The sequence below is a fragment of the Tetrao urogallus genome (genome assembly GCF_951394365.1).
Source record: "Tetrao urogallus genome assembly, chromosome: Z".
Classification (NCBI taxonomy): Eukaryota; Metazoa; Chordata; class Aves; order Galliformes; family Phasianidae; genus Tetrao; species Tetrao urogallus.
The window spans coordinates 41,403,883-41,428,507 of NC_136816.1; the positions used below are offsets into that span (position 1 = coordinate 41,403,883).

The 24,625-nt window shown below is 36.9% G+C and overlaps 1 protein-coding gene across 2 annotated transcripts in view; it reads left to right on the top strand.

Annotated features, from left to right (window-relative positions):
- SLC24A2 (solute carrier family 24 member 2) overlaps nt 1–24,625 on the top strand; it is a gene marked incomplete at both ends in the record, with an annotated part of 102,008 nt that overhangs the window by 49,749 nt on the left and 27,634 nt on the right. The window contains 3 exons of one of the 2 annotated variants that reach the window (XM_079548437.1): nt 6,004–6,042; nt 7,109–7,217; nt 23,182–23,232. In XM_079548437.1, the coding sequence (XP_079404563.1) occupies nt 6,004–6,042; nt 7,109–7,217; nt 23,182–23,232 (199 nt within the window). The remainder of the gene's footprint in view (nt 1–6,003; nt 6,043–7,108; nt 7,218–23,181; nt 23,233–24,625) is intronic. The other variant, XM_079548438.1, reaches the window with a different exon arrangement.

The window sequence follows — 24,625 nt, forward strand, 5'->3', positions numbered from 1 at the left end:
CTGTTAAAGTTCAAGCATAAGTTAATAAATGTTTCATTTTAATTAAAAGGAAAACAGCAAGCTTACAACCTCAATTTAATTTTTGATATGATTCTTGTGAATCATACTTATCTTACTCAACAATATGCAATTCTTTTGGTTTTGGAAATAAAATGGTAAAAGGAGGAAGTCAGGCATAGTGAAAAATTTTTTTCTACAGTGTACTTTGTTTAAATAAGATCTGAGGTTATTTATACAGTTTGAGTCACAGGCTGCATTCAGGTAATGATCTACTAAGCAGTACTATGTAAGCTAAAATCTCCGTCGTCAGTTTACCGTAATTAAATATGGAAATATGCACTTTTAGTCACTCACAACCTTTCTACATAAGAGAGAAAAAGAGCGGGGTAAGGAGATGTATCACCTTTAGTGAGTAAGCTGTACTGGCACCATTGCAATGCCTTACAGAGCTTCCACGAATCATGGTGTCTGTTTATTTCTATGGATGTCTAGAAGAATTTTGGTTTAAGGTTACTTAGACTACTGGTAGTTGCAGTTTTCAGTTTCCTGCTAACCAAATAAATCCTACCTATTGAGTAGAACCATAGAATCATAGACTCGTTTGAGTTGAAGGGGACCCTTAATAGCCATCTATTCCAACTCCCCTGCAATGAACAGGGATGGACACCTACAGCTCAGTCAGGTTGCTCAGAGTACTGCCCAACCTGACCTTGAATTTCTCCAAGGAGAGAGAATCCACTACCTCTCTGGGCACTCTGTTCCAAGACAAAGGTTATAACATCAAATTATGTTGGGTTTTACATAGGAAGGAGAACTAAGAGATTCTAATTGAATAAAACTCAAAGATTTACTTAGTAAGACAACTTGATAAAATTATAACTTTCTTCGTTATTTTGTTTTCCTTCAAAAAGCTCATTAGGTTTAATCTATCTGAGTTTATTTCCTTGGATTCTACCTAATGCATTAACCTATCTTAACATATTTACCAGTAAATGTATAACGTCTCTGTTTCAGGTACATTGATAGCACTCTGCAGATACAGATATTTAAAAAGGATCCAGGCCCTGTTAAGTCAACTAGATTGACTTCAGTGTCTACCTTTGAAATGCATTTAATTTCTTCGCAGTTCAGCCTAGCAAATAAAACTAGAGACATCCATAAACCTTAAAAGTGTCTTGCAAAGATTAGAGAGCCCTGTTCACACAAAGAAAGCTACTACCTGTGATTTTTTTTTAGGACTGTCAAGCAGTGCCTCACTGATATGTACAAAATCACGGAGTTCAGATACTGCTTTTGAAAACAGATGTAAGAGAGATTAGCACATGTCCTTCACTGTAGTACATGGTTGAGTCATTTTACCAAACTCTATTTGAACCCATATTCTACAGTAATAAGAGAAACTATATTGTGTTTGGCAGCCACTGAGCGTCATGGACTTTCACTATTCCCATAAAAGCTGATTAAAATTAATAGATAAATAAATAGAAATAGCTTTTTTAATTATTATTGTGAGAAAATATTTAACAAACAGGAAAGAGATGTCAACCCACACCGTAGTTGGGTACTGAAATCTGTTTATGTTTACCTGCTGTTGTTTGACACTGTTTTCTGATGCTGGTGGAGCTGAAGTCAAATGCATGCTTTCCCATAGTAGGAGCAGGGTTTGCTAACTGTCTCAGACTATTGGACCTGTGAAATGGCGACTATTTAAGGAGTGCAGGAACCTCTAAAGCTGCAAGTAGTCATTTCTCAGATTTTGCAATACCCAGTCATGCAGTCTAATATAGTTAGAAGTCACTAGCCATTTTTTATTAGCAAGAGTGTTCAGTAGCCCTTTATTTTAAAGGAAAGTGGGAGGACACTTGCCACATAATAAAGCATCATCTCTTGCATGAATTAGGGACCTGTTTTTCAATAACATGAATTCCCAGACCATTGCCAAACATTAAACACTTTCCAAGATCAGACAGAACCGTCTGATAGATCCTGTAATATAATCATCCTCTTTACCCTTAGGTAATATTTCTAGAGTTGCATTTGTCTTACAAGAGATATAGATGTTCTTTACCATTTTTTAAAACATTGGCCCTGAAAATTTTCAGGGAGAAGTACCTTGTTTAAGTGTAACAAGAGCTCTTTCTTTCATAAATTGGAGATCATCATACAACTCATGGAAAAGAAATGACCTTGTTAGAAGAAAAGCAAAAATGTCTTCCTTATGCTTGTAGCTGTTAAGAGGACTGTGAAGAATTACATGGACTTCAATGCTGAGATGGGATCTCAATTAGAGCTACATTCTCTCTAACTGTGGGAAGGATGTTATCCTATATTTCTGCAGAAATATAACCTATTATTAATTAAATTTGAACCAATTTCTTTGATATCACCGTTGTGTGATGATGTATAGTCATTCCAACAGTTATTCAACAGTTATTTGAACAGTGATCACATATGGTGTCTGTACTGAGCATTGTCATATCAAATACTGTTGAATGTTGTAGTGCATTAAATATATTCGTAGCACTTTTGAGCAATATGTTTAACTGTTTAGAGGTCAGAAGATAAAGACATTGGCAAAGAAGATGCCAGATTAATCTCTAATAGGCCTATATCAGTGAGAAAAAAGAGGTATGTGAAAAGAAACCAAAGATCATTTTTTCTTAGCAGGTTTCTTTGTGTGTGTGTTCTTTCTGAGATAAAATGTTTTAAGCCTGTTAGCACAGGTGGAATGAGGAATCAGTGATGTCTTAGATAGGAGGATGGGCAAAATCTTATGTGCTGCTATGGCGTATAGGAGAACCCACAAATGTTTTGATAAATTCTCTAAGAAAATACTAAACTGTCTCATGGTTAATCTTTCTATAATTCTCATACAAGCATGGCACAGAGTTGTGCCTCAAATACTTCTCCAAAAAAAGCCATGCTAAAATAAATTGTTTTCATTTTACATAGCTATAATAAATGGACAATTTTGCAGAAATTTTTTTGCAGAATTTTTCTGCTACTAATCTGATCAGGAAAACACATAATGGACAGATGACATTCAATTTCCATTGCTTCCTTATACTAAGCCAAGATTTAAGAGCAAACTTACCTCCACTGAAGATGTGTCTTTAAAGAGATATGATCCAGTATATTAAAAACATATATTTTTCACTTTCGGAATAAGAAAATAAAAGGTTAAGAAATTCAACCTTGGACCAGCTTTTTCAGTGTGACCTTAAATGAGAAAGTTGAATAAAATGTCTGATACATATTTCTGCAAAAGAAAAATGATGCTTTAAAATAATTAGTCATGCGGTGTCTGATATCCAAATTACATAGCACTGATTTTGTAAATGCAAAATTCACTGTTATCAATGTGAAAACAATTTCATTTGCTTCCTCCTAGTAGAGAAAGAATGTCATCAAAAATTCATGTAAACACACCACGAATTAATTTTTCACCGCTTAATGAAATAGTTAACACTATTTTAAGTTGTTTTCACTAATCCAGGAGATAATCCAAACATGACAAGCAGTTAGTGCTACTGAAATTTCAAGCATTATTTACATTTCATTTTTAAAAATGTGGAGAAATTTCTGCCTTAAAGCTGTTTTTATTTTAGTCTTGAACATTTCTTCCAGGGTGTAACTTGACTGGCAAGTTAAGCTCAAATACAATTACATTACTAATCATGTGGAAAAAAACAATTTAAAAGATTTGTTTCACGGTATTGTAACCCGCTATGTACTGTGAGAGCGAATTAAATTGTTTCAGATATATTTTTCATTTTTAGTTTATTTCCTTAACAGATAGGCAAAAAGTAATTTGTTATTCTTTCTCTTTATAACATAATTGTCTTATACAAATTAAATTATGTGTTACAAATTAGCATTTAGATTTTATACACTTATGCAGCTTCAGCCAGTTCCATTTCAAGTAAGTGACTGTTGTTCCTTGTAAATTCACTGCTTTTCTTCAGGAGTGCCTTCATCTCAAGCTTAGTCTATTCTATCTATCTATCTATCTATCTATCTATCTATCTATCTATCTATCTATCTATCTATATTCTATCAAAAATCTGTAAGATTTTTGAGACCATTCTCAGTGTCTGTTGGCCTTAAAGAAAGTGGCACTCTTCAGCCCTTTTCAGGCATAACCTGAAATGCATGATAATACATAATATTGTATCTTTCACTAGTACAATTAAGAAACAAACTCTGTAGAATTACAGAATGGCTTGGATTGGAAGGCACCTTAAAGACTACCCAGTACCATCCCCCTGCCATGGGCAGGGCTGAACCCCACCATCTCAGGCTGCCCAGGACCCCATACAACCTGACTTTTAGTGTCTCTGGGTATGGGGCACCCACAGCTTCTCTGGGCTGTGCCAGCGCCTCCACTGTCATCTCCAAAATTTCCTGTGTCCAAATATTTTTGCTTTTGTTAATTTCACTGCAAGAATATGTTTTCCTCCCATAGAGGTCCCTCAAAGTTTAACCAAGCAACACATATCAATTTATTTCTGAAGGAGTACGTGTATTTGTCAAAATACATATATGCATTATGTCAAAAAATCGTGCCTTAATTCTTTTGTTGACATTTTAGAGCACAGATTTTGCACTTCTTCTTTCCTTTTCTTTCCACTCCATTAAAAGTTTTTTCCCTGATGATTGTCATCAGTAGATGCATAAGACATATCTTTTTTTTCTCACTATTTCTCAGAGAAAGGCAATCTAATTTCAGAGGTGACAGATAGTTCCTTTATCAGAACAGAGATCCCTTTTCTGTGGTTCATTGTGTACAAGTTAATATTGACAGCTGGTGAAATGTTTTTGACACAAAGGGTTCAGTTATTCTTTCCCTCGTTATGGAGCAGAAGAGACCTGTTCTGTTTTCAGTGTTTGCACATAATTGCTTGTCTTCCACCAACCTTCAGGGTTAATTCACTAACTCAGAAGGCATGTTCTGCCAGTTAAAATGTATATGTGTCAAAAAGAGAGTTTCACTGCACAGGGAAGTGTAATGCAGAACTGTTGCAACATAATTTATTTTCTCTGTGATGCACCAACCATGAATCTTGGTATGGAGGAAATGACTTACATGTCAGCTTCTGGGGAAGGAACTATGATCAGATAGGGATGATTGTGAGACAGCTGGATTTGGCATTATGTCCTTTTTTAGTTAGTACTTAACAACTGGAGTTCCTTAATTCATTGCTTTATCACAGTACATTGCTGAAAGTTAACTTGGTGAAAAAAGTTCTGGGTCCCCATTAAATGCAAGTGTTAATTTCATTAAAGGTGCAACCAAAACTCAGGCCTGCAAATCAGATCTACATGTTTTTAATACAAGTATGTCTGTGTTTTGCTACTATTATCTGAGGGATGAGATGTAGGAATCACAAATCATCACCGGGATACAGCATTTACCTAGCAGCATTCGCTGCCTTTAAAATCAGCCACTGTCTCCTTTGCCTTCATGGTAGAGCACTGTTTGCTATCTTGTCTCCCCTTAACTGTTGCTGCCAGCTTAGCATAAATGGCCATTTGCAGGGAGTTAGAGATCAAGCCTTCACTTCCTCGTGCAATCCCTTCCTGCAAAACACCAATGTAATGCTATTCCTTCTCTAGGTTTTATTGAACAGTTCCTTGGTCAGCTTCAAGTGTCTTACCACATTTAGTTTTTTATTCCTCACTCTCTCATAGCGGTTGGTACACTGGGAGTTTGCCTCCCTGTGTATTTTGTATGAAATGAACACCATCATTGGCAGCACAGCTGCTGTGTGCCAGCCTTGAAACTGTGGCAGCTCCTAAACAAGCAGCTGGCAAGAATGAAAGACTCCTGCAGCGCTGCACTGTGAATTGACTGTGATTTACCTGGCAGTTAGGATGCTTTAATTCAAAAAAACCTACCACAACAGAGTGCAGATAATCAGACACCTGTGCTGTTGTACTGCCTTTCCACTTTATGCATGCTCCATCTGACACTTCTTTCTGTTCTTTCTCCCATTCATGCAGTCACCTACTTCTGGCGATAAGGATGACCAAACACTGACGGTAGGCAGCAATTAGTAGTTGCATGAGCATTTATTTCTCAAGAGAGTGGTAAGGCAAACATTTCTTTATTTTGGCACACATCAGCATTTGTGTGTATCATTGGGCTTTCTTTCTCCCCTCCTATGCAAATGTAAAATTTAAATATTTAATTTCCTGTGATAAGACTGAATTCCCGTGTTCATTTTCTATCATTTTGCATTTAGAATTTGTAGGATACCAAAGATTAATGCACATATTCTGCTTTTATTACAAAACAAACAATGCCTTATTTTAGTTAAGTTTGAGTTTTTTTCTTCCTGTAATTGGTTTCCCGGACTTTCTAATCCAGCAGTCCATTGGTTCTGATTATTGTCTTTATCTGAACGAGAAGACTGCTCTCCACAAAGCAGTCTTAGTCAACATGGTATGCTAAATGCATCATTTTTGGTATAAGACAATGGCCTGGGGAAAAGAACCTTGGGGAAAAGAACCTATATGTTTATAAGTTCCTTAAAATTATGCAAAAGATGCTTGAATATAGGCTGTGTGGTGCATTCACTGCCTTACCACTCTAACAATCTGTTTATGTAATCATTATTTACTGAACTGAACCAAAGTGAGGCATACTTTTGACTGAACTTCAGGATGTTACTCTCAAAAAAATGGTATCAAGACTGTGTATTTGCAATGCACTAGAGGCATTTAAAATTAAAATTTACTTTTGAGACTTGACCACAAGGTTCTGCAGAGAAGTAAATTATTAATTCCTGTGGATGACATTGTAAGGCGATGATTTTCTTAATGTTTGAAGAATTTTCACAGGGAAGGATTCTTCTTCACCTCTCTTTTCCTAAGCCTTGTGAGATTAACAATTTATTTGATGAACTGTCTCCTCCGGATAAATTGGCTATATATATGACAATGTTTAATAGAGTGTGTGGTCTAATATAATATGCTGCACATAATGTTGGAAAATGTTTCACTATATGGCAAGATGTGAGATTAATTCGTAGTGTTTCAGGCCAACTTCTATATGAAACATAACTTCAAACAAAACATAACTTCTGTCCCTTATTTCTCAACTTAGACCAAGCCACGGCTCCAGCGGGGAGGAAGCTCTGCATCTCTCCACAACAGTCTGATGAGGAACAGCATCTTCCAGCTCATGATTCACACACTTGACCCACTTGCAGAAGGTATGCCTATTAATTTTCTTTTTTTTCTCCTTGTTAAGCTATTTTCCACTTTTTTTTTTTTTTTTTTTTTTTTTGCTTTTCACCCATATTTTCTGAATGTGTGTAAATTTTCTGTTTTGTATTCGAATGGCAAGATAGGCTTACTTCCACCAAAACTTGCAACTTAGGAAATTTGTTCATTGCAGTGGTAACTAAAACTGATCTCTTGATTGATACCTATCATGATTACTGCTTTCTTACACCTCTGTTTTCAGCAGCAACTTGAAAGTCACAAAACTTCAATCATCTTGTACTTCTGTAGAGTTTTTTGTTTGCTTTTGTTTTTTTCCCAGTCTTGATCTTATTATATCAGGTTAAAATTAAATAAAAATAATAAAAAAGAGAAAAAGGCCAAACCAATGAGTAATATGTCCTGGAATTATAGAAAGGGATGAGTCTCTACTGGTCTGACTTTGGGTAGATTAACAGTGAAATTAAAGAAAATGAGCCAAACATCCCTCAATGTAATATGCATGTTATCAATTTGCTTGGTTTGTCCAAGTTTGGTGTAATTTTTGATCTGTGAGAAGCTAGCAGGGAAACCATGATTGCTTTGGTATCAGAAGGTGTCAGGAAAACTATAATTGCTTTGCAGTTTTGGGGTGATTTGAATCTGCACTTTCGGTAGACTTCCAAACAAATTCAAGGCCAGACGTACATTAGATGTATATGTGTATATGTGTCTATAACACTTCTTGCTGGAGTAACAACTGTCTTGAGAAATAGCAATTGCAAAAATTGTATGAGGTACTAAATAGGCATGTTACTGACAGTTATAAATTCCGAATGCTGCCAATCATGAAGTACATACAGCATTTTCTTTCATTTAGGTTCCATTTATGTTTCTCATTTCAACATTACATACAGCTTTTTAAGCTGCTTTTCATGTCGGGACAAGGCAAATATACTTTTCCATTTCCCTCTCCAACAGATGAAGTTGATGTTCATATTGTCAATACAAGGGCAATTTTAGCTCGTGCATTCTCTACACCATTATTTTCACTCTGATTATGATCCATTGCCACAAGAAAATGTTTTTGCTTTGGTTTGTGCTGTTTGCTGCCAAAGCCTGTTGCGTGTTAGAGCGGAGCCATCAACAGACTATGCTCTGTTCTCATAAATGCTGAAAAAGGACTATGTAATTTATTGTAGATAAACATTTAGCTTCCTTTATTTCCATCACTGTAGCAGGTGAGTTGGTTTTCTTACTGCTGCAAACTTTCCTTTCAAATCTCTTCTTTACCCATCTGTTAGTCGAGCTTTGTCTTCTGCTAGGAGAGCAGACATCCACTCAGAACATGCAAAAGAAAAAAAATTCTGACAGTCCCTCTCTCTCCTCTTTTCCCTGAAAGCAATGCTTCTGGGTTGAAGATATGCCAGATATGTTAAGTAGCGCTAAGTGGTGACAGAAACGATGAACAGAAATCATCAAATCATTTCCAAAAGATAGAACAGAAGTGGGCTGGGAAGAACCTTTTAGCAGAGACAGATTGAGGACCTAGGCTGAAAACTGGAAATGCTTACTGGAGTTCAATTTGGGCTTAACAAAGGTTCCACAATTAAAATCGGTTCTCACCTAATATGTATTTCTCCACTGTTTAAGGTTGTTCCCCTAAACATAGGTTGTTCAGCATTCAGATTTTATTCCAGTGCTTTTCCCCTCTAGCAGCACTGTACCACGCAGTGTACAGTCTTCCCTGTTTGGGACAGCACAGGAAAAAAGGTTTTCAAAACATGAAATCTGTCCTGAGTTTTTTGAAAACCAATTACTGTAATTAAGTATATCACGTAACTCTGTGCAACTACTCATTGTGTCAGTAAAACTTTTGAGATCAATATGGATTGATAGAAATGACTGCAAAGGATAAATTTGACTTACAGAAAAAATGTAGTCGTGGTTTGCTTGCTCACAATAGCTTTTTTTTTTTTTTTAACGTGTGTCCAAACTCTGAAATTTGTCTTAGAGCTGACGTTCTTAAAATCAGAATGTAAAGTTGGTGGTCCTTATATGAGTACTAGGCACTGATATGAAACCTGTATCTTTCACTAAAACTGACATATGAGTTTGAATTTACAAAATAAAACAAAATAATAAAAACATTTGCAGTAAATATGGTGTTGTTATGTACAATTATCAGAAAATGTCCAAGAAGTATGGAAGCATGGAAAATGCGGTGCAGACATTGGATGTGGTATTGACATCAAAGGAACTAAACTTTCAAATATTCACCCAATACACAAAATTAAATTTGAATTAATGAAAGCCCAGTGTGCAATTCAGTAAACACTTTTGCATTTGCAGCTTTGGTTTTGGTTTTTTTACCTATATGTCCAGATATATTAACTGTTGTATTCTGCCAGACTTATGTTCATTAACGCTTTCTGAGGCACCACTTCTTTTGTGGGGAGGCCTGGCTTTCAAAATGTTTAGTTTTGCAGGTGGTTTGGAAGACACGCAGTCAGGTTTCAGCTCACCTCTACGCTCATTAAGATCATGGCGGAGATCCTCCAAGAAACTGTGTCAAGGTGATAGAAGTCAGGGAATGATTATGGACAGCCAATAGGTCTTCATGAAGAGAAAATCATGCCTGACCAACTGGCTGGTATTCTACAGCAGAGTGACAGTATTTGTGGTCAAGTAAAGAGTAACTGATGTTATCTACTTTGACTCATCCAAAGCTTTTAATATGGTTCCACACAGCATTCTTATCTCCGAATAGGAGAGACTTTGAATTTGATGGATGGACTATTCAGTGGGTAAGGAATTGGCTGTGTCTGAAGAGTTGCTGTCAATGATTCAATGTGCAGGTGACAAGTGATGTCTTCAAGGGTCCATCTTGGGCCTGATGCTCTCTAATATTTTCATTACTGATGTAGACAGAGGGATTTAGTACACACTCAGCAAGCTTGCAGTTGACACCAAGCTGTCTGGTGCTATTGATACAATAGAAGGAAGGGATGTGATACAGAGGGGCCTTGACAGGCTTCGTAGGTGGGCCTATGCAAACTTCATGACATTCAACAAGATCAAGTGAAAGGTTCTGTTCCTGAGTCTGGGCAGTCCCAAATGTCCGTACTGACTGCATGATGAATGAACTGAGGGAGACCACTGTATAAGGGCTTGACTAAATTGGTGGATGAAATACCTGTTTTTGGATCTGAAGCAAAGAGAAGTATATGAAAATGTTTTGAAATGCCATTCTCAGAGGAAGAAAGTATGAAAGTTCTAAATCAAAGCACATATGTGAGCACACCAGCAATCACAGCATTTGGGCATTCTCCTATCATCCTTCCTGTCTCATTTCTTCTGTCATTCATTATTACTCCCTTCTTCTTCCTTGCTTTCTCTTTCTCCATTTTGCTACCATTTGCTTCCTTTCTTTTCTCCCTTATTTTCCTCATACTATTTTCTCTCATCTGCACCTGCTTCCTTTCACTCTTTTCCATTAGGATGGCTTCCTCAGTAATTGCATTCTTTCTGTCCTGCTATTTCCTTTAATAGAAGCACTTTCCAAGTGGACACTGGCAGCACTTCAGCAGGTCCAGCCAAACAAACCAGATATTTAGTCTCCAGAAAAGCTTTTGTGAAGTCTGTCACCAACATGTTTCACCCTTCACAACTTCTAGGTCTAATGTTGCCATCAGAGCTAAAACTTCTTGTCACCATGCTGCTGGAATATCCAGCTTTCCTTTCAGTCATTAATAAAATTAATTGTTACTTTCTCTTTAATAACTACAAGGAGAAAACGCTTTGTCATTTTGGCTTCTATGGGCTTGGTAAGGCTGACAGAGCAGAAGTACCATCTAAGCCCTCTTAGTGGTAGCGTGTTATAGGATGTATAAACAGATGACATGATTATTTAAGGTCAGCTTGGCCTACACAGTGTTATTTTTACATTATCATGTGATGTAATATAGAAAACCAATTCATGCTCTTTACTTCTGAGTAATTCATTTGTATATTCACAACCAAATTCTGCTTTAACAGAGAGCCTCTGGAAAATGATTGTAAGCTGGAGAATATTAAAAGATAGATAAATGAGTTTAAGAAGTTTTTACTTTCTATAAGATACAGATGAACAGTGATCAGGATATAAAATTCTACACTTGTGGACTTGTTTTTCACCCTGTTTCCATCAAGTGTGCTTTTACCATGACTTGTGCATGTCTTGTTGAAGACGATATTAAAACTTGGAGAGCAGAGAGTTGCAAATTATTCAGCCCACCTCTAACAGATGAATAAGATCTGAGATCAGTGGGAGTCACTGGATGTTTGGAACATTGCATTCAGGCAGATGTGCAGACATGCTGCAGATATAACAACCTAAGACAAGAGAGGCTTCTCCTTGGTCTCAGTTTAAAGCTTCTAAGAAGATAAGAGATCAGCTTCTTTAACAGCTGCATGTGTAGGTTATTCATTAGCTATATATGAGCTTTAAACCTCATTGTTCATTACAAATATAAATATCCATATGACATTCATTTCTGTTTGCTTTTGTCTTGTTAAAGGTATAATGACCTTGGTAGAGATCATTTCCTGGAGATTAAGATTAATGATTGCCTTTGCATCAGGCTATCATCTACTCCCAGCCAGTCAATAATCCCCAGGAAATCCTGTGCCAAATTTGTTTCTGCTTAAGTGCTGCTCTGGCAGTCGTTTATTCACCCAGTAGCAACCTGGACTGTTCATAACAGCATTACTCATTTGAATAAGGACTGCATCATCAGATCAGCTGTGCTGATCAAAACCCAATCCAAAATCCAAGCAACTGAAACATAAACCACAAACATTCCTTTATCATTTGTGGAGGTACTTCTGTCTGAGCCTTGGTATTGAGATGGGTTATGATTGGTTTCTTGGGTTATGTACGGGTAGGATTTACTAACAACTTTTTTTTTTTTTTTTTTTTTAATTGGGAGACAGCTTTAGTTTTGCATGGAGGAAAATCCTGGAAAGTATTTTATGGTCAGTGGCTCTATGTCAAGGTGCAGAGCAGTGCCCCAAGGGATTAGTCTTGGGACCAGTGCTCTTCAACATATTTATCAATGACTTAGATAGGAGATTGAGTGCACAGTCAGAAGGATGATACCAAGCTAAGCAGTGCATTTAATATGACAAAAGGAAAGGATGCCATCCAAAGGAGCCTTGACAAACTTGAGATTTGGGCCCACATGAACCGAATGAGGTTCAAGAAGGCCAAGTGCAAGGTGCTGCACTTGTGTTGGGAAAATCATGGACTTGTGTGCAGTTTTGGGGAAGAACTCATTGAGAGTAGCCCTACAGAGAACTTTGGGATTCTTGTGGATTAAATTAAAAGAGGAGAGATTTAAGTTTGATATTAGGAGTGAATCTTTTATTCAGAGAGTAGTGAGGCATTGGCAAAGGCTGCCCAGAGAAGCTGTGTGTGTCTCATTCACGAAGACATTCAAGACCAGGTTGGATGGTGCCGTGGGTAGCCTGATCTGATGGGTGGCAGCTCTGCCCACAGCAGTGGGGTTGAGACTGAGGGTTTTTATGGGCCCTTCCAACCCAAACCATTCTATAATTCTGTGATTTTTCTGTGAAGTGTCTACCATGTTATTCTACTATGAATAGAAAGCCTACTATCTCCCTACATTTCCCTACAGTCTGTATCTTACACAACTTGCTCAACACAGAAAGGTTAGAGGGAAGACTGGGATCTCTCTGCATTTGTGGAACCACTGGTTCTTATTGCTGTTGCTTTAAAGACCTATACCTTCAGGACCTTGGAAGCTGCTATAGGTGGTCTGTTAAAAAGGGAGGGTACAGATGGTGAAGTGGGGATTCAGAAAGCAGCTGCAGCCTGAGGCTGTGTTGCTTTTCTTGCACTGAGTTAGCAAGTGACAAGCTTACCATGCCACTTTTCAGTCTTCTGATAGGCTGCCACAGACCAACAAAATGTCTTCCTTGGCAAGGGAGGATTTAGCTAGATACTGACTCCCTTGCTATTGTGTGACAAGGATATAACTCATATGCAAATTACATTCTCTGTATGAAAATGAGTGTGATATAAATCTCTGCCATAGCTCAGTCCCCAGTCATAGATAACTTTGACATAGATAACAGTCCCCATACATAACTTTGGCAATTCTCTCCTATTCCTTTCTTTGGACATAATTCCAAAATGAAAAACTACAGGATGTACTTCTGCAGAAAAGTTCTTGTTTGTCTTATATGCTTTGCTTTTTTAAACATAAATATGATGCAAGTTTCTGGTGAGGGAAGTAACCTTCTGTTACATAAATCTGACATTTCTGTCAATTCCGTCAGTGAATGCAGAAAAACAGTCTACTGTCACTTTCTGCTCTGACAAAGGAAAAGCAGCAACCTGAATTCATGCTTCTCAGGAAAATAAAGAAAACAATTATCAGAATTTTTTATGCAGTAGTGAATTATTACTAATTACGCTCTATATCCTGTTGTGTTCCTAAATAGTGGTCTTAATAATTTCTCAGCTTTTCCTTTCACCTTAAGCTACTTTGCTTAATTTGCTGCTGTTATCTGTGTTCTTTTCTGAGACATGATGGAAAATGTCACAGGTTGTCAAAGGTTGGGTAGCTTTTCACTTGACTATCACCCAGTAGAATTCCAGATTTGTCTCCTTTTGCAAAAACCTTGTGCTGTAGTTCTTCCATTGTTCTTGGTACCCAACTGGGTATGTCACTTTAATAGCTAAAGCTGTTTATTTGTTATGTCTTCAGAAGAAAAAAGGCCAGGCAGCACATTTTCCACCTGCTTGTGGGCTGTTCTCAACTTTTTGAAGTTACCTGAGTACTTCCAGTCTCCTCAGTTTTAGCATGTAAATGTTGCAGGATTGCAGTGCATTTCTCAGCACTATGGCAAAGATGAAAGAATTATTTTTTTGTGGCTTCTAACCTCAACAGCATTTTAGATAACATTCAAAAAAAGTGCAAATATGGGCAAAATTAACAGAAATTACTATGTATGATTCTCTAGTTCAGATCCTTCATCGTTCTTGAGTGTCCTTTAGTCATAGCTGTGGGCTTCAAAAGGAGCTCAATATCCTTCCTGCACACTTGTTCTCACCCAGCTTGGAAAAGTTCTTGCTTCCTATAGCATGCCATAGAAAAACAGCCTTCTGAGCAGAAAAACATGAGCTTTCTGGCTTTCCCTTCTGCTGAAGAGTGAAGTGTTTGCAAGGGATTTCTGCCAAAGAAGATGGGGGCTCTCAGCCAGGCTCACACACAAATTGATAGCACTTAGTTAGAGTTGAGTTTATCTCATCTTGTGGAACCTCAGTCTGATTTGAAAAAAGGAAAACAATGTATAGGGCAGTGAGGCTCACCTTTGGAGTAGAGTTTAATATCTTACACAGGCAGATACCAATGCCCTTTGTGCAGATATCTTTCAAAAAATCTTTTTTTAGATTTCATTTTGATTGGAGGAAAGTTCTTTAATTCACCACTATTCTGCTTAGATAGGATTGCCCAGGACTGAGTCCTGTAAAGGACTGTCTGCACAGATGGATTCCCCACATACATTCTGGGTTACATATTGCAGTGTTTGACCACCACCAAATCTTGTGTTCAAATGGAATTTTCTCATGTTTATTTTGTGCCAGTTCGCTCTTTCTCTGTCAGTGGGTTCTTCCAAGAAGACTCTCCTGCTCCCTTCTTTCCCTCCCACCTGGTACTTAGGTTTATGGATAAGATCTCTGAGCCTTGCCACCTCCAGGCTAAGCATCAAAGTACTTCATCATCTCTGCAGACAAGTAGTGGACTCACTCTAGTCACCCTTCTGCATTGGGGAACCCAGCTTGGGACCCTATGCACAGATGCACCACACCAGTGCTGAGTAGAGGGGAAAGGTCCTTCCCTCGTCCTTCTGTGGTTCTCAAACAAATGCAGCCCAGCATAATATTGGTCTTTGTTGCTAGCACATTGCTAGCTTGGTTTTCAGTGGTATGGTTCTTGGTACAGCCATTAGTGATGAGAAACATCTCTCCCTAGTGAGGCCTTCTTTCCTTTTTCTTTACTTTTCAGCTATGACAGAGACCATAGAAATTTAGGTACATGATGAGGTTACATGGTAAATGTAGACGAGATTAGTATTTTTACAGATATTTCCATCATCAAACTGATATCAAAAGCTGTAGGTAAAACTGCCCATACTGCCAGTGCAAGTAACCACATAGGTAAAGCTGAAATCATGAATTATGGATAGCTAAGGGCAGGTCTATGTGAATAAACAAAGGTGCTATATATGGTATATTAGATAGCCTTGTTAATCCCTTGTCAGAATGTTGAGAGAGAAGTAGCTGTTTCCCCTAGGAAATCACAAGATTTTACTTGTGAAGACTTGAAAATGTCTTTCCTTTCTGATAGCTCTCTTTTCCCTACTTTTATTAATCTACCATTCCCACACTGGTAAAGGTATTAAATGTCCTGAATTTCTGACATAAGAAGCATAGGTCACATTTAAAATCCATATTCTTCCGTGTAGGTAGCAAAGTCTGAATAATGGAAGTTTTCTGGTGCCTTCTTATAATTTATTTTTTATTTGAAATATATCCCTTGTTTTGTGGTAAATGCTAGGTTTCTCAACAACTTATTTCTATATGTCATGTTTTATTCTTTTAACTAGAACCCACTCAAGCTGCTTGCTGCAAACGAAATTCTTGTCTCACATCCCATGGTGTTTTCCAGTGAGGCTCTGTTCTTCAGAAAGCATATTCTTCATGGGAGTCCCTACAGAGCGTGAAAAGAAGGCATGAATATTTAAGTGCAAGCATTATCCCAGGGCAGGATACAGCTGTCCTGTCTATGCAATTCCATGCTTAATAGCATTAGCTTCATTTTAAGTTTCTTCCTGAATCTGAATTTTCTTGTTAAAAATATTAACAACAAAGAACATGAATTTGTATTCATTTATAAGCCTATATAGATCAGGGTGTAATAGTAGTTAAAAGGGAATTTCTCTTTAGTGGGAAGGTGGAAGTTTTCCTTTACTTCAGTTAGCTTATGGTAGATTACTACATCCTCAACAACAACAACAACAAAAAATCTGGATTTTTTAACGAGACTGTGAGTGTACACTGCCCATGCATTATTCTCCTCATCTGAAAACGTGAAAACCAGAAGAGCAATTCATTGCAGCTGGAGTCAAATGTGTCCAGCACACCACAATGCCACGTCTCAAAGACAAGAGGTAAAACCCTCTCACCTTTAGAATCAGTGGCAAAACTTCCAATATTATTAGTCTTCATGAGCAAGTCTTCATGGCTGCATTTGAGAAGTGCATTTGAGTCAATATTATATTAGAAACTTCTTTCAAAGGAAATATTGGGCAATTATATTTGGCCCAGGCAGGGACAACTCTGTCAGTGTACTGGTTGTCCTTAGATCATTACTATGTTCTCCAGAAGGTATGGCACCTGTCTTCATTGAGTTTGTTGGCAGATGCCACAAAGGCAACACATGAATGAAAGAAGATTGGAAAGGAAACAAAGCCATCAGGAACAAGCCACTTGATGCCTTTCTTAAATTAAAAAAAAAAACAAAACCTCACCTAAAAGTATCAGAAGCACGTTCTGACACACAATAGTCATTGAAATAACTTTCTGTTACTTTTAAATGTTAATTAGAAGCCACTGATCACCTCTTCAAAAATATTTTCTCATTTTAACTTCTGTCAGTTAAAACTCCTTTGGTCCTCTGACAAACTTCCTTCTGGCACCGTAAGATCTGCTGGATAGTGTGGTGTGTTAAGAGCTCTGGGATTTCAGCCTTCATTTTAAATGGTGCACTAGGAGAAAAGTAACAGACAGATTTTGCTTTTGGCCATGCTTCTGAGCTGCCCAGAGCTCTACTGATAAGATTGTATACATTTTTATTTATGCTTCTACTCATTGCAATTACATACAATTGCAGTAAACTAATTGTAATAAAACCAGACATCTCTTAACAAGATTATTTTCAGGACAAAATCACCTACAGTAAAAAACAAGGTAAGGACACGTAAGGAGAAAAAACAGGAATAGAAACTTGTAATCAGAAGACAAGATGAAGGTTGATCACATTTCTTTATAGAGGCTAGAGACAGTGTTACATTATTTTGTTATTACGCAGTATGATGTCTACTACTCAAGAAACCAAATATCAACTAGAGGTATCAACATAAGATTTTGCCTTATCATCTTCATTTAGAATATTTATTTGCTTAGGAGTGTTAATAAAACAACTATTAGATATAATTCTAAAATGTGTGCAATTATTATTATTTACTGTATTACTCAGATCCAGAAGAGATCCATTTATATTTAACATTACACCATCTCAACGGCATGCCCTCTTTTTGCAAGAACTTCCAGCTTGAAAGTCTACAAGTGAAAATGTAGGCTATAGCACTGAATTATAAATGGCATAGTTTAGATTATCTGGAGGCAGTAGGAAATTTTTTTTAACCATTTATAACATCTGCTTTCTCTAGTGGCAGTACATGCTAACACCTAAAGCAGTTCCAGTCTATCCTATATAGAAGATAAAGTAGCCAGTAAGGAAGCTAAGAGGTTTATGTAGTACATAGAAGACTGGAGTCAAATTAAAATTGAGATTCAGTTAAATTAGTTTTTTTTAAAGGAAATCTTCCTTTTCAAAAATCGCAGTGTGTGATACCATGTAATTGGTGGATTGTTGTATTTTACCTTAAATTGTCTTTATAAACATGTAACATTAATCTCGGCTAGATACTTTACATGCTTCTAGTATCAGGACTCCTTTGTTCCTAGTCCAATATCACTGATGAAAAAAATGAAATATTGATTTAAATTTAGATTGCATAGCCATTGCAATGTATTTAGCAAAACTTCAGAAGTGGCCTTTTTATGTTTAGAGCTGGCTCTGGTTATCTAATTGAATTTCTTAGATTGAATTTTCAGGTCCATGACAGCTAAGAAAAGCAATAGAAAAGGTCAGGAAAAGACAACTTCCTTCTTGATATAATAACATGAATTTCTCTTAGCCCTCTGGCCTAACTCCTCAGCTTTCTTTGAAAAAAAGTATGTAATAAAAGAAGATGCTGTAAAACGTGGCAACAGTAGGCACAAATCAGAAGTCTTATTAGAGAGGTTTAAAGGGTTTAAGAAAGGCTTAACTATCCTTCCAAAAGGAAATTTCTAAGATGGCTGTTCACAAAAAGCCATCCAGAATGTAACTAAGGAAAAAATCATCATGTTAAATGTTGAAGACTTCATAAAGAACAGTAAAGCAGGCAAAAAAGACAACCTTAAAATTGCTTCTAAACATTGAAATTAAACAAAAACCATCTGCTTATAGTCCATGAAGCCCGTCAGTCTGTAGTATTCAGAACCTTCAGTGCTGAGAGTGCAGGGAGCAGTAGTCACTAGTTGTGAATCCTCTGTCGTCTCTCTTGCTGGGACGCTGGTTCTGTGGTTTTCTTTCTTACTCATTCTGTCCCACTCAGAAAGAGAAGGCAATCCCACATGAGATTTGTCTCAGTGAAAGAGATGAGTAAATATTGATGGTTTTTTCTTTTCGTTTTTTTTTTTTTGGTGCAGACATCACCCATTTATCCTAATGAGTATATTTTGAGTACATAGGATGAAAATCTGGCCTGGTCCAACTAGTGGCATATTGAGTTCATATGCAATTTCCCTTTTCCATATGCCCACTTGTACACAGTAGAACACAGAAGAATGAGGGTGAGGGTGGATGACCAAAGTGAAGTCCTTGTTACATCCTCAGGTGGGCTCTCGTGAACTTGCTGGCTCATCTTCAGAGGCAGATGTGCAACTCTTGCACAAAAATGTACTTCTGCCTCCAATACTTGGTTAGGCTTTGTGTTTACAATATTTTAGATAATCATTTGCCTGTTTTTAAGTTGCAGTTCTTGGCCACAAGCTCGTTCTTGATGTCATCAGCTTTGAGCCCTTACTCTCTCATTTCACTTCTCACACTATCTTTTGTATTCAGCCTATTGAATTTATGAGTTTGTGTTTGAAACAACTAAAAAGATCTGTGCTTTTCATGTGTTTGTTCCTGAAGCCTAACAGTTCCCTGTCAGACAAAGTTGCCACTGATGTCGATTAAGTATTAAGCCTTGATGCCTTTATGTTTTGAGATACAACAGTGAAACTGCTCTAAACATTGAGGGGATTATCATCAGTGCTTTCCCCTTAGCACTTCTGCTTAGAATAAAAGAAATGTCAATTTTGAATCATTGTAATTACCTTGAAGATGTGTGAAATGAATCTTTTGCAAATGTGTATTTTTATGGGAAGTGCAAGTCTTATGCTTGGTTAAGAAACTCACAATGCATTACTTTGTTCTGAGAATCTGAATTCATATTTTTCATGAAGAGGTACACACTTATAGGTTGCTATCTTTAGAGTAGCTGTGTGTTCTCTGAGTATTCTTAGAATCTCTAGGCGGGGCTAATTTCAGATATAACTAGGGACACCTGCAATATCTGAAATTTTTGTGGCAGGAGATCAAAGAGATCTGGAACACTGGTTTTCCTTCCATGGGAGCCCGCAGCACTGCACTACAGTAGCAGAAATAAGTATTTCACCACAGATGGTACTTATGAGCATTGAAAATAATTAGGTATATTGTTTGGAATTGCAATCAGTGTGCTACCACTGAGTAACAATATTCTTCTGTTTACTTTGGTACTGTGTGGCAACTACAGTAGAACCACTTAGTAGTAGTTGTACTATATGCAATAGGGAACAATAGGTAATAAGGTAAGTGTTGTCATAGTAAGCATTGACACAGGAATGTCAAACAGGATTACTAGAAGCCCCCTGTTTTCTCCCAGTGTAAAAATATGCAGAAAGGAATGAATTAATTCATTGATTCTGTCAATGTTGAGAATCAGTTGTTAATCTGCATCCCTGCATCCTTTTTGTTTTATGCAGCCAGCGGGAATGCTTGTACTGGCTGGCAGCCAGTCTTTCTGCTGTGCTCTCCCTATGGGAACCACATAGCATGTTCATGAAGCTGGACTTCTCCAATTGTAGTAATGTTGGATTTATTTTATATCTTTTCAAGCACTTTTTATCCTGGCATTTCAGATTTTCAGGATCATTTAAAATAAGTTTACTTTAAAAGCAGAAAACTTTCCCAATTCCAGTATTTTTTAAGTACTTCAATTGAGTTTGAGCTTACTTACAGCCATACTGAACAGAATCTTATTACAGCAGCAAAATTTGCTTTATAGCAGTAGCTGATACGTTAGAGGCTGACTTGTAAAGGCAGATGTCTGGTGTTGTTAAGCAGCACTGACTTTGTGGATTTCAAGCAATCTTGAAATCCAGAAAATAATTCATGCAAATATGCAGCTAGTTTGCAGCATCATTACTGTGTCACATTACTAACAGTCAGTGGACCGTTGATCATATAAAATGTTCTTTTCTGCACACAGGACTAAAAAGCTCTAAAGAGCATAATCTCACCAGCAAGATTAGATTTTTCCTGGAAATAATTTTCATAACTGCAAGAATTAGCCTAGTTTAATCCTTGTTGTGTTGAGTATTGCCTGGAACATAATTATTGTCAGCATCATGTACTCTCTATTCCTTTTCTTTGATTTTGTAACGTCAGAGTCTCTGTTTTACTTTCTTATTTGCCTTGTTTTTCTCAATTCAGATGGGAATCAGACTGATCTAAACCAGATTGCAAGTGTGTCAGGTGCCCTGCCCTTCTGCTGCTGCTTTTATTCCTTCTGAAAGTGTAGCACAAATCACTGTTATTGTCACCATTGTCTGAAACCTCTTCTGCTTCAGCCATGAAATCAGAGGCCTCGCATTATCTTTCTGTTTGTTCTTCAGTTTGTTACCATGGTACAACTTTCTTCTCAACTTTGTCCTTCGTCATCTGCATTCTTACTTTTCATTTCTCCATGAGTTTCTGCACTCTCTCTCTGGCAGTGTTGTCTCCTGCATGTACTCCCATTTCTCTGATTACTCTTAGGCTCCTATTGGCATCTGTCTTCCACTCTCATTCTTCCCCAGCAGACAACTTACCCAAGGTCTTAGCAAGCCTGATCACAGACATGACAGGGCAAAGATCAATGAAAATAAGTTTAAACAGAAGTGCTGCAGTCCGTGGACACGGAACCTCAATTAAACAGCACACGTGGTCCCAAATGCTCTGTGCAGGAAAGTCCATATTGAAGATATTGGGAGCTCTCCCAGGGTAAAGAACTCAAATCTTTAGGGCTAAAATCAAGACAATTGGAGAATCGATTCTTTTATGTAATTGTAGTTACAAAGAATATGTTTCAAGAATAAGAACAGTGTTACAAAGCAATGTATGTATTGTATACTACTATAAAACAGTATATTAAATTATTTATTTAATGACATTTTTTTTCCCTTAACAAAGACTTAAAGTAAATTCAGTGGTCATACTTATGTGCAGATAACAGACAGCATTGTACAAGCAGGAGTGTGCCAATATTTGTAATTGGTTTTATTAAAGTATGTCCATGAAGCAATCCTTACAATAAATCACAGTTCATTTAAAAATGTAGCACTGTATTAGCCAGTTACACAGCTTTTGTCTTTGCACTGAGTTAAATGTTTTTTTGGAAAATTTAGGTATCCAAGAATAGATTAAAAATTAGGGTCTTTCAGAGTATCAGCCTTATGCATCGTCACGTTATTTTACAGTTAAGAAGTAATGGCCAGACCTCCAGTGAATTCACTTATGTGGAAAAATACTGAGAGATCGTGAGGTGCATCAGCTAAAAGCAAAATAAATGGCCAGCATTTTGTAGTTAATTTCTTAAGCAGTTTCATAAACATGAAGAGGGAGTGTTTCCAAAGAAAACTTCACTATTGAGCTGTTTAATATCCATTTTGTATGATTACACTCTATCAAAAGGTTGGATGTTCAGAATCTAAATTGTAAAATTTTTCATGAAATTAGCAACCGAAATCATCCATAAATTCCTCAACAGATTGCTTAAAAATTCTTCCTTGTGCTTATTATTCCTGTCCTTTTTGCAGAAAGTTGACACCAGTACTAACTGTTGAATTTATATGTATGCAAAACTTAAAGAAAAAAATGACATTTTCACTCAGAAATGAGGTGTAAAGCAAAATCTGTAATTAAAAAAAAAAAAAAGACTGTATCACACAGAAAAATAAACACAGCCCTAAAGATCTAGAGCTCTCTGCATTGCTTTTGCTCTGCCCTGAGAGTGTATAATAATTCATTCTATTAAGATTTAATGGTTTAATGAATTTAAGATTTAATTAAGAGCTAATGGTTTAATGAATTTAGGTCTCATAACCCCCAGTAAAGTGAGTAAATACATCTTTTCTGACTTCATGAATGACAAGAGTGGTCAAGTTAAGCAACCCCTTTGTAACAAGCCATCAAGTCAGAACAGTGTGTGTGAGATGGTATTACACACAATTTCTGACATTGTGTTTTTTGTATGTTTTGGACATGTAAGTATTTGTGTGTATGGCCTGAGACCTGTTAAATAGTTTAGTTTTCAAAGATCCTGCTGATCTAGTCCTGTCAAGAATTATTAGTACTCCCAAATATAGGGACACCTTGGTAATATATAGGGACAATAATATAGTATAGGGACAATAATATAATATGTAGGGACAATAATAATATAGGGACAAGTTGGTAATCACCTTGACAAGGTTGAATTGTAGATTTCTGCGCTTCTTCTAACATGCTCTCACAAGTTGCTCTTCTAAAATGGAAATTTCATTTCATTCACCTAAAAGTGAAATTTCAGGGGGGTGGAAAGGCACTTCCATTTCTGTAATCTATGTGTCACTGTCCTGCAGAACTTTTCTCATTAATCACTGTTGATAAGAAGCACATGCAAAAACATGTACATTTCTTGACTGTCTGCTGGTTCCTTATCTTTGTGTCTTTTACTGTGATGTTGTAGAGCTTGGATCATATGGAAACCTAAAATATTATGACACAATGACTGAAGAAGGTAAGAAATACTTTAGAATTGTTTGTATCAGCTTCTTTCGAAGGCTTTTCTGTGTTTACTTTTTATTTCATTTTTCTTTGTTCTGTTTTCAGTTTCTCCATTTTTGAATGATTCCTTTTTGCATGACCTCATTGACAGTGCAATAAGCTTTGGTTCTTTTTTTCAGGTTTTTATTTTCAACTTTTCAGTTTTGCTACTTTCAGATAAGGAAATACAGCTAAAAAAGAATGTACATGCAAAACCACACTGATAAGTTACATATTGCAGTATAGTATGAATTATAAAAGCTCATTTTGTAATATTTTACAGTGCATTCAGGAATATTGTTTATGGATATTGAAATCACTTGGCTAAACCTCTCGGCTTGAGAAAAATTATGTACTGACTTCAGTTTTATGTATTACTCAAAAGTAATGAATGAATTCTAAAAACTAGGCATGAGTATTCGTGGAAAATTAATTGCATGCTTAATTGCAATGCAGAAGGTATTCAACTTAAAATCCTCATTCTAACAATACAGGAAGGAAGTAATTAGGGTCTAAATCAGGGCTCACTGAAATCTTGGGGAGTTCTTCGGCTAATAAAAAGCATTACAGTTTACTATATTTATTCAGGAGTGCAGTTCCTTAGTTTCTCCCACATTTTCAGCCCGAATTCATCAGCATTTCTGTAATTCAGAATTTTCCAGGCCTGAGTCCTGAGTTCTATAAGATCGAGGCTGTTGTCCAACTCTTTGACTAGGATGCTTGGCAGATGTTGTGAATGCTCAGATAAGTAGTTAGTGGCCTATCTGAGGAGAGAAATAAGGTTGAGATCTGTTGAAAGGTTAACTAACTATCCCTACTTATTTTTAATGCTGAACATAAAAGTTGAAGAGCTTATTTTCTCTGTATTTATAAACACAGTCATATTCAAGTTTAGATTATAGTTTAGGTTGATCTTGATATTAAAAAGGTCTGTAGAAAACCTTCATTACAGGCTTACTCTTGGTCGCGATTGGTAACTTTTGACTGCTTCTCATTTTCTGTGTGTACTGCTGCTGCTCAAATAAGTCCATATTATTCTGGGGCCATCTACGAAAGATGGTTCCTTCTATCATTGACAGATGCTGGTTTCTTCTGGAGCAGGCATGACCATCAACTTGTAGGGCAGCCCAGTAGCACCACCCTTAATTGCACAGATTCACTGTCTGATTCACAGGGTTGGTTCCAATATAAGAGATAATTATTGACAGGAGATTTTACCTGGCAAACATCAGTCTCTGTGTTGTGTAAGAACACTTCTGAAGGATCCTAAAGTGCCTGAAATGAGTAGTCAGCAGAAGCAATTAAGATAGGGCTACCAGAAATAAAGCTTTTGCAGTATGTCTCATCTCCAGTCAAGCTGTGAATGT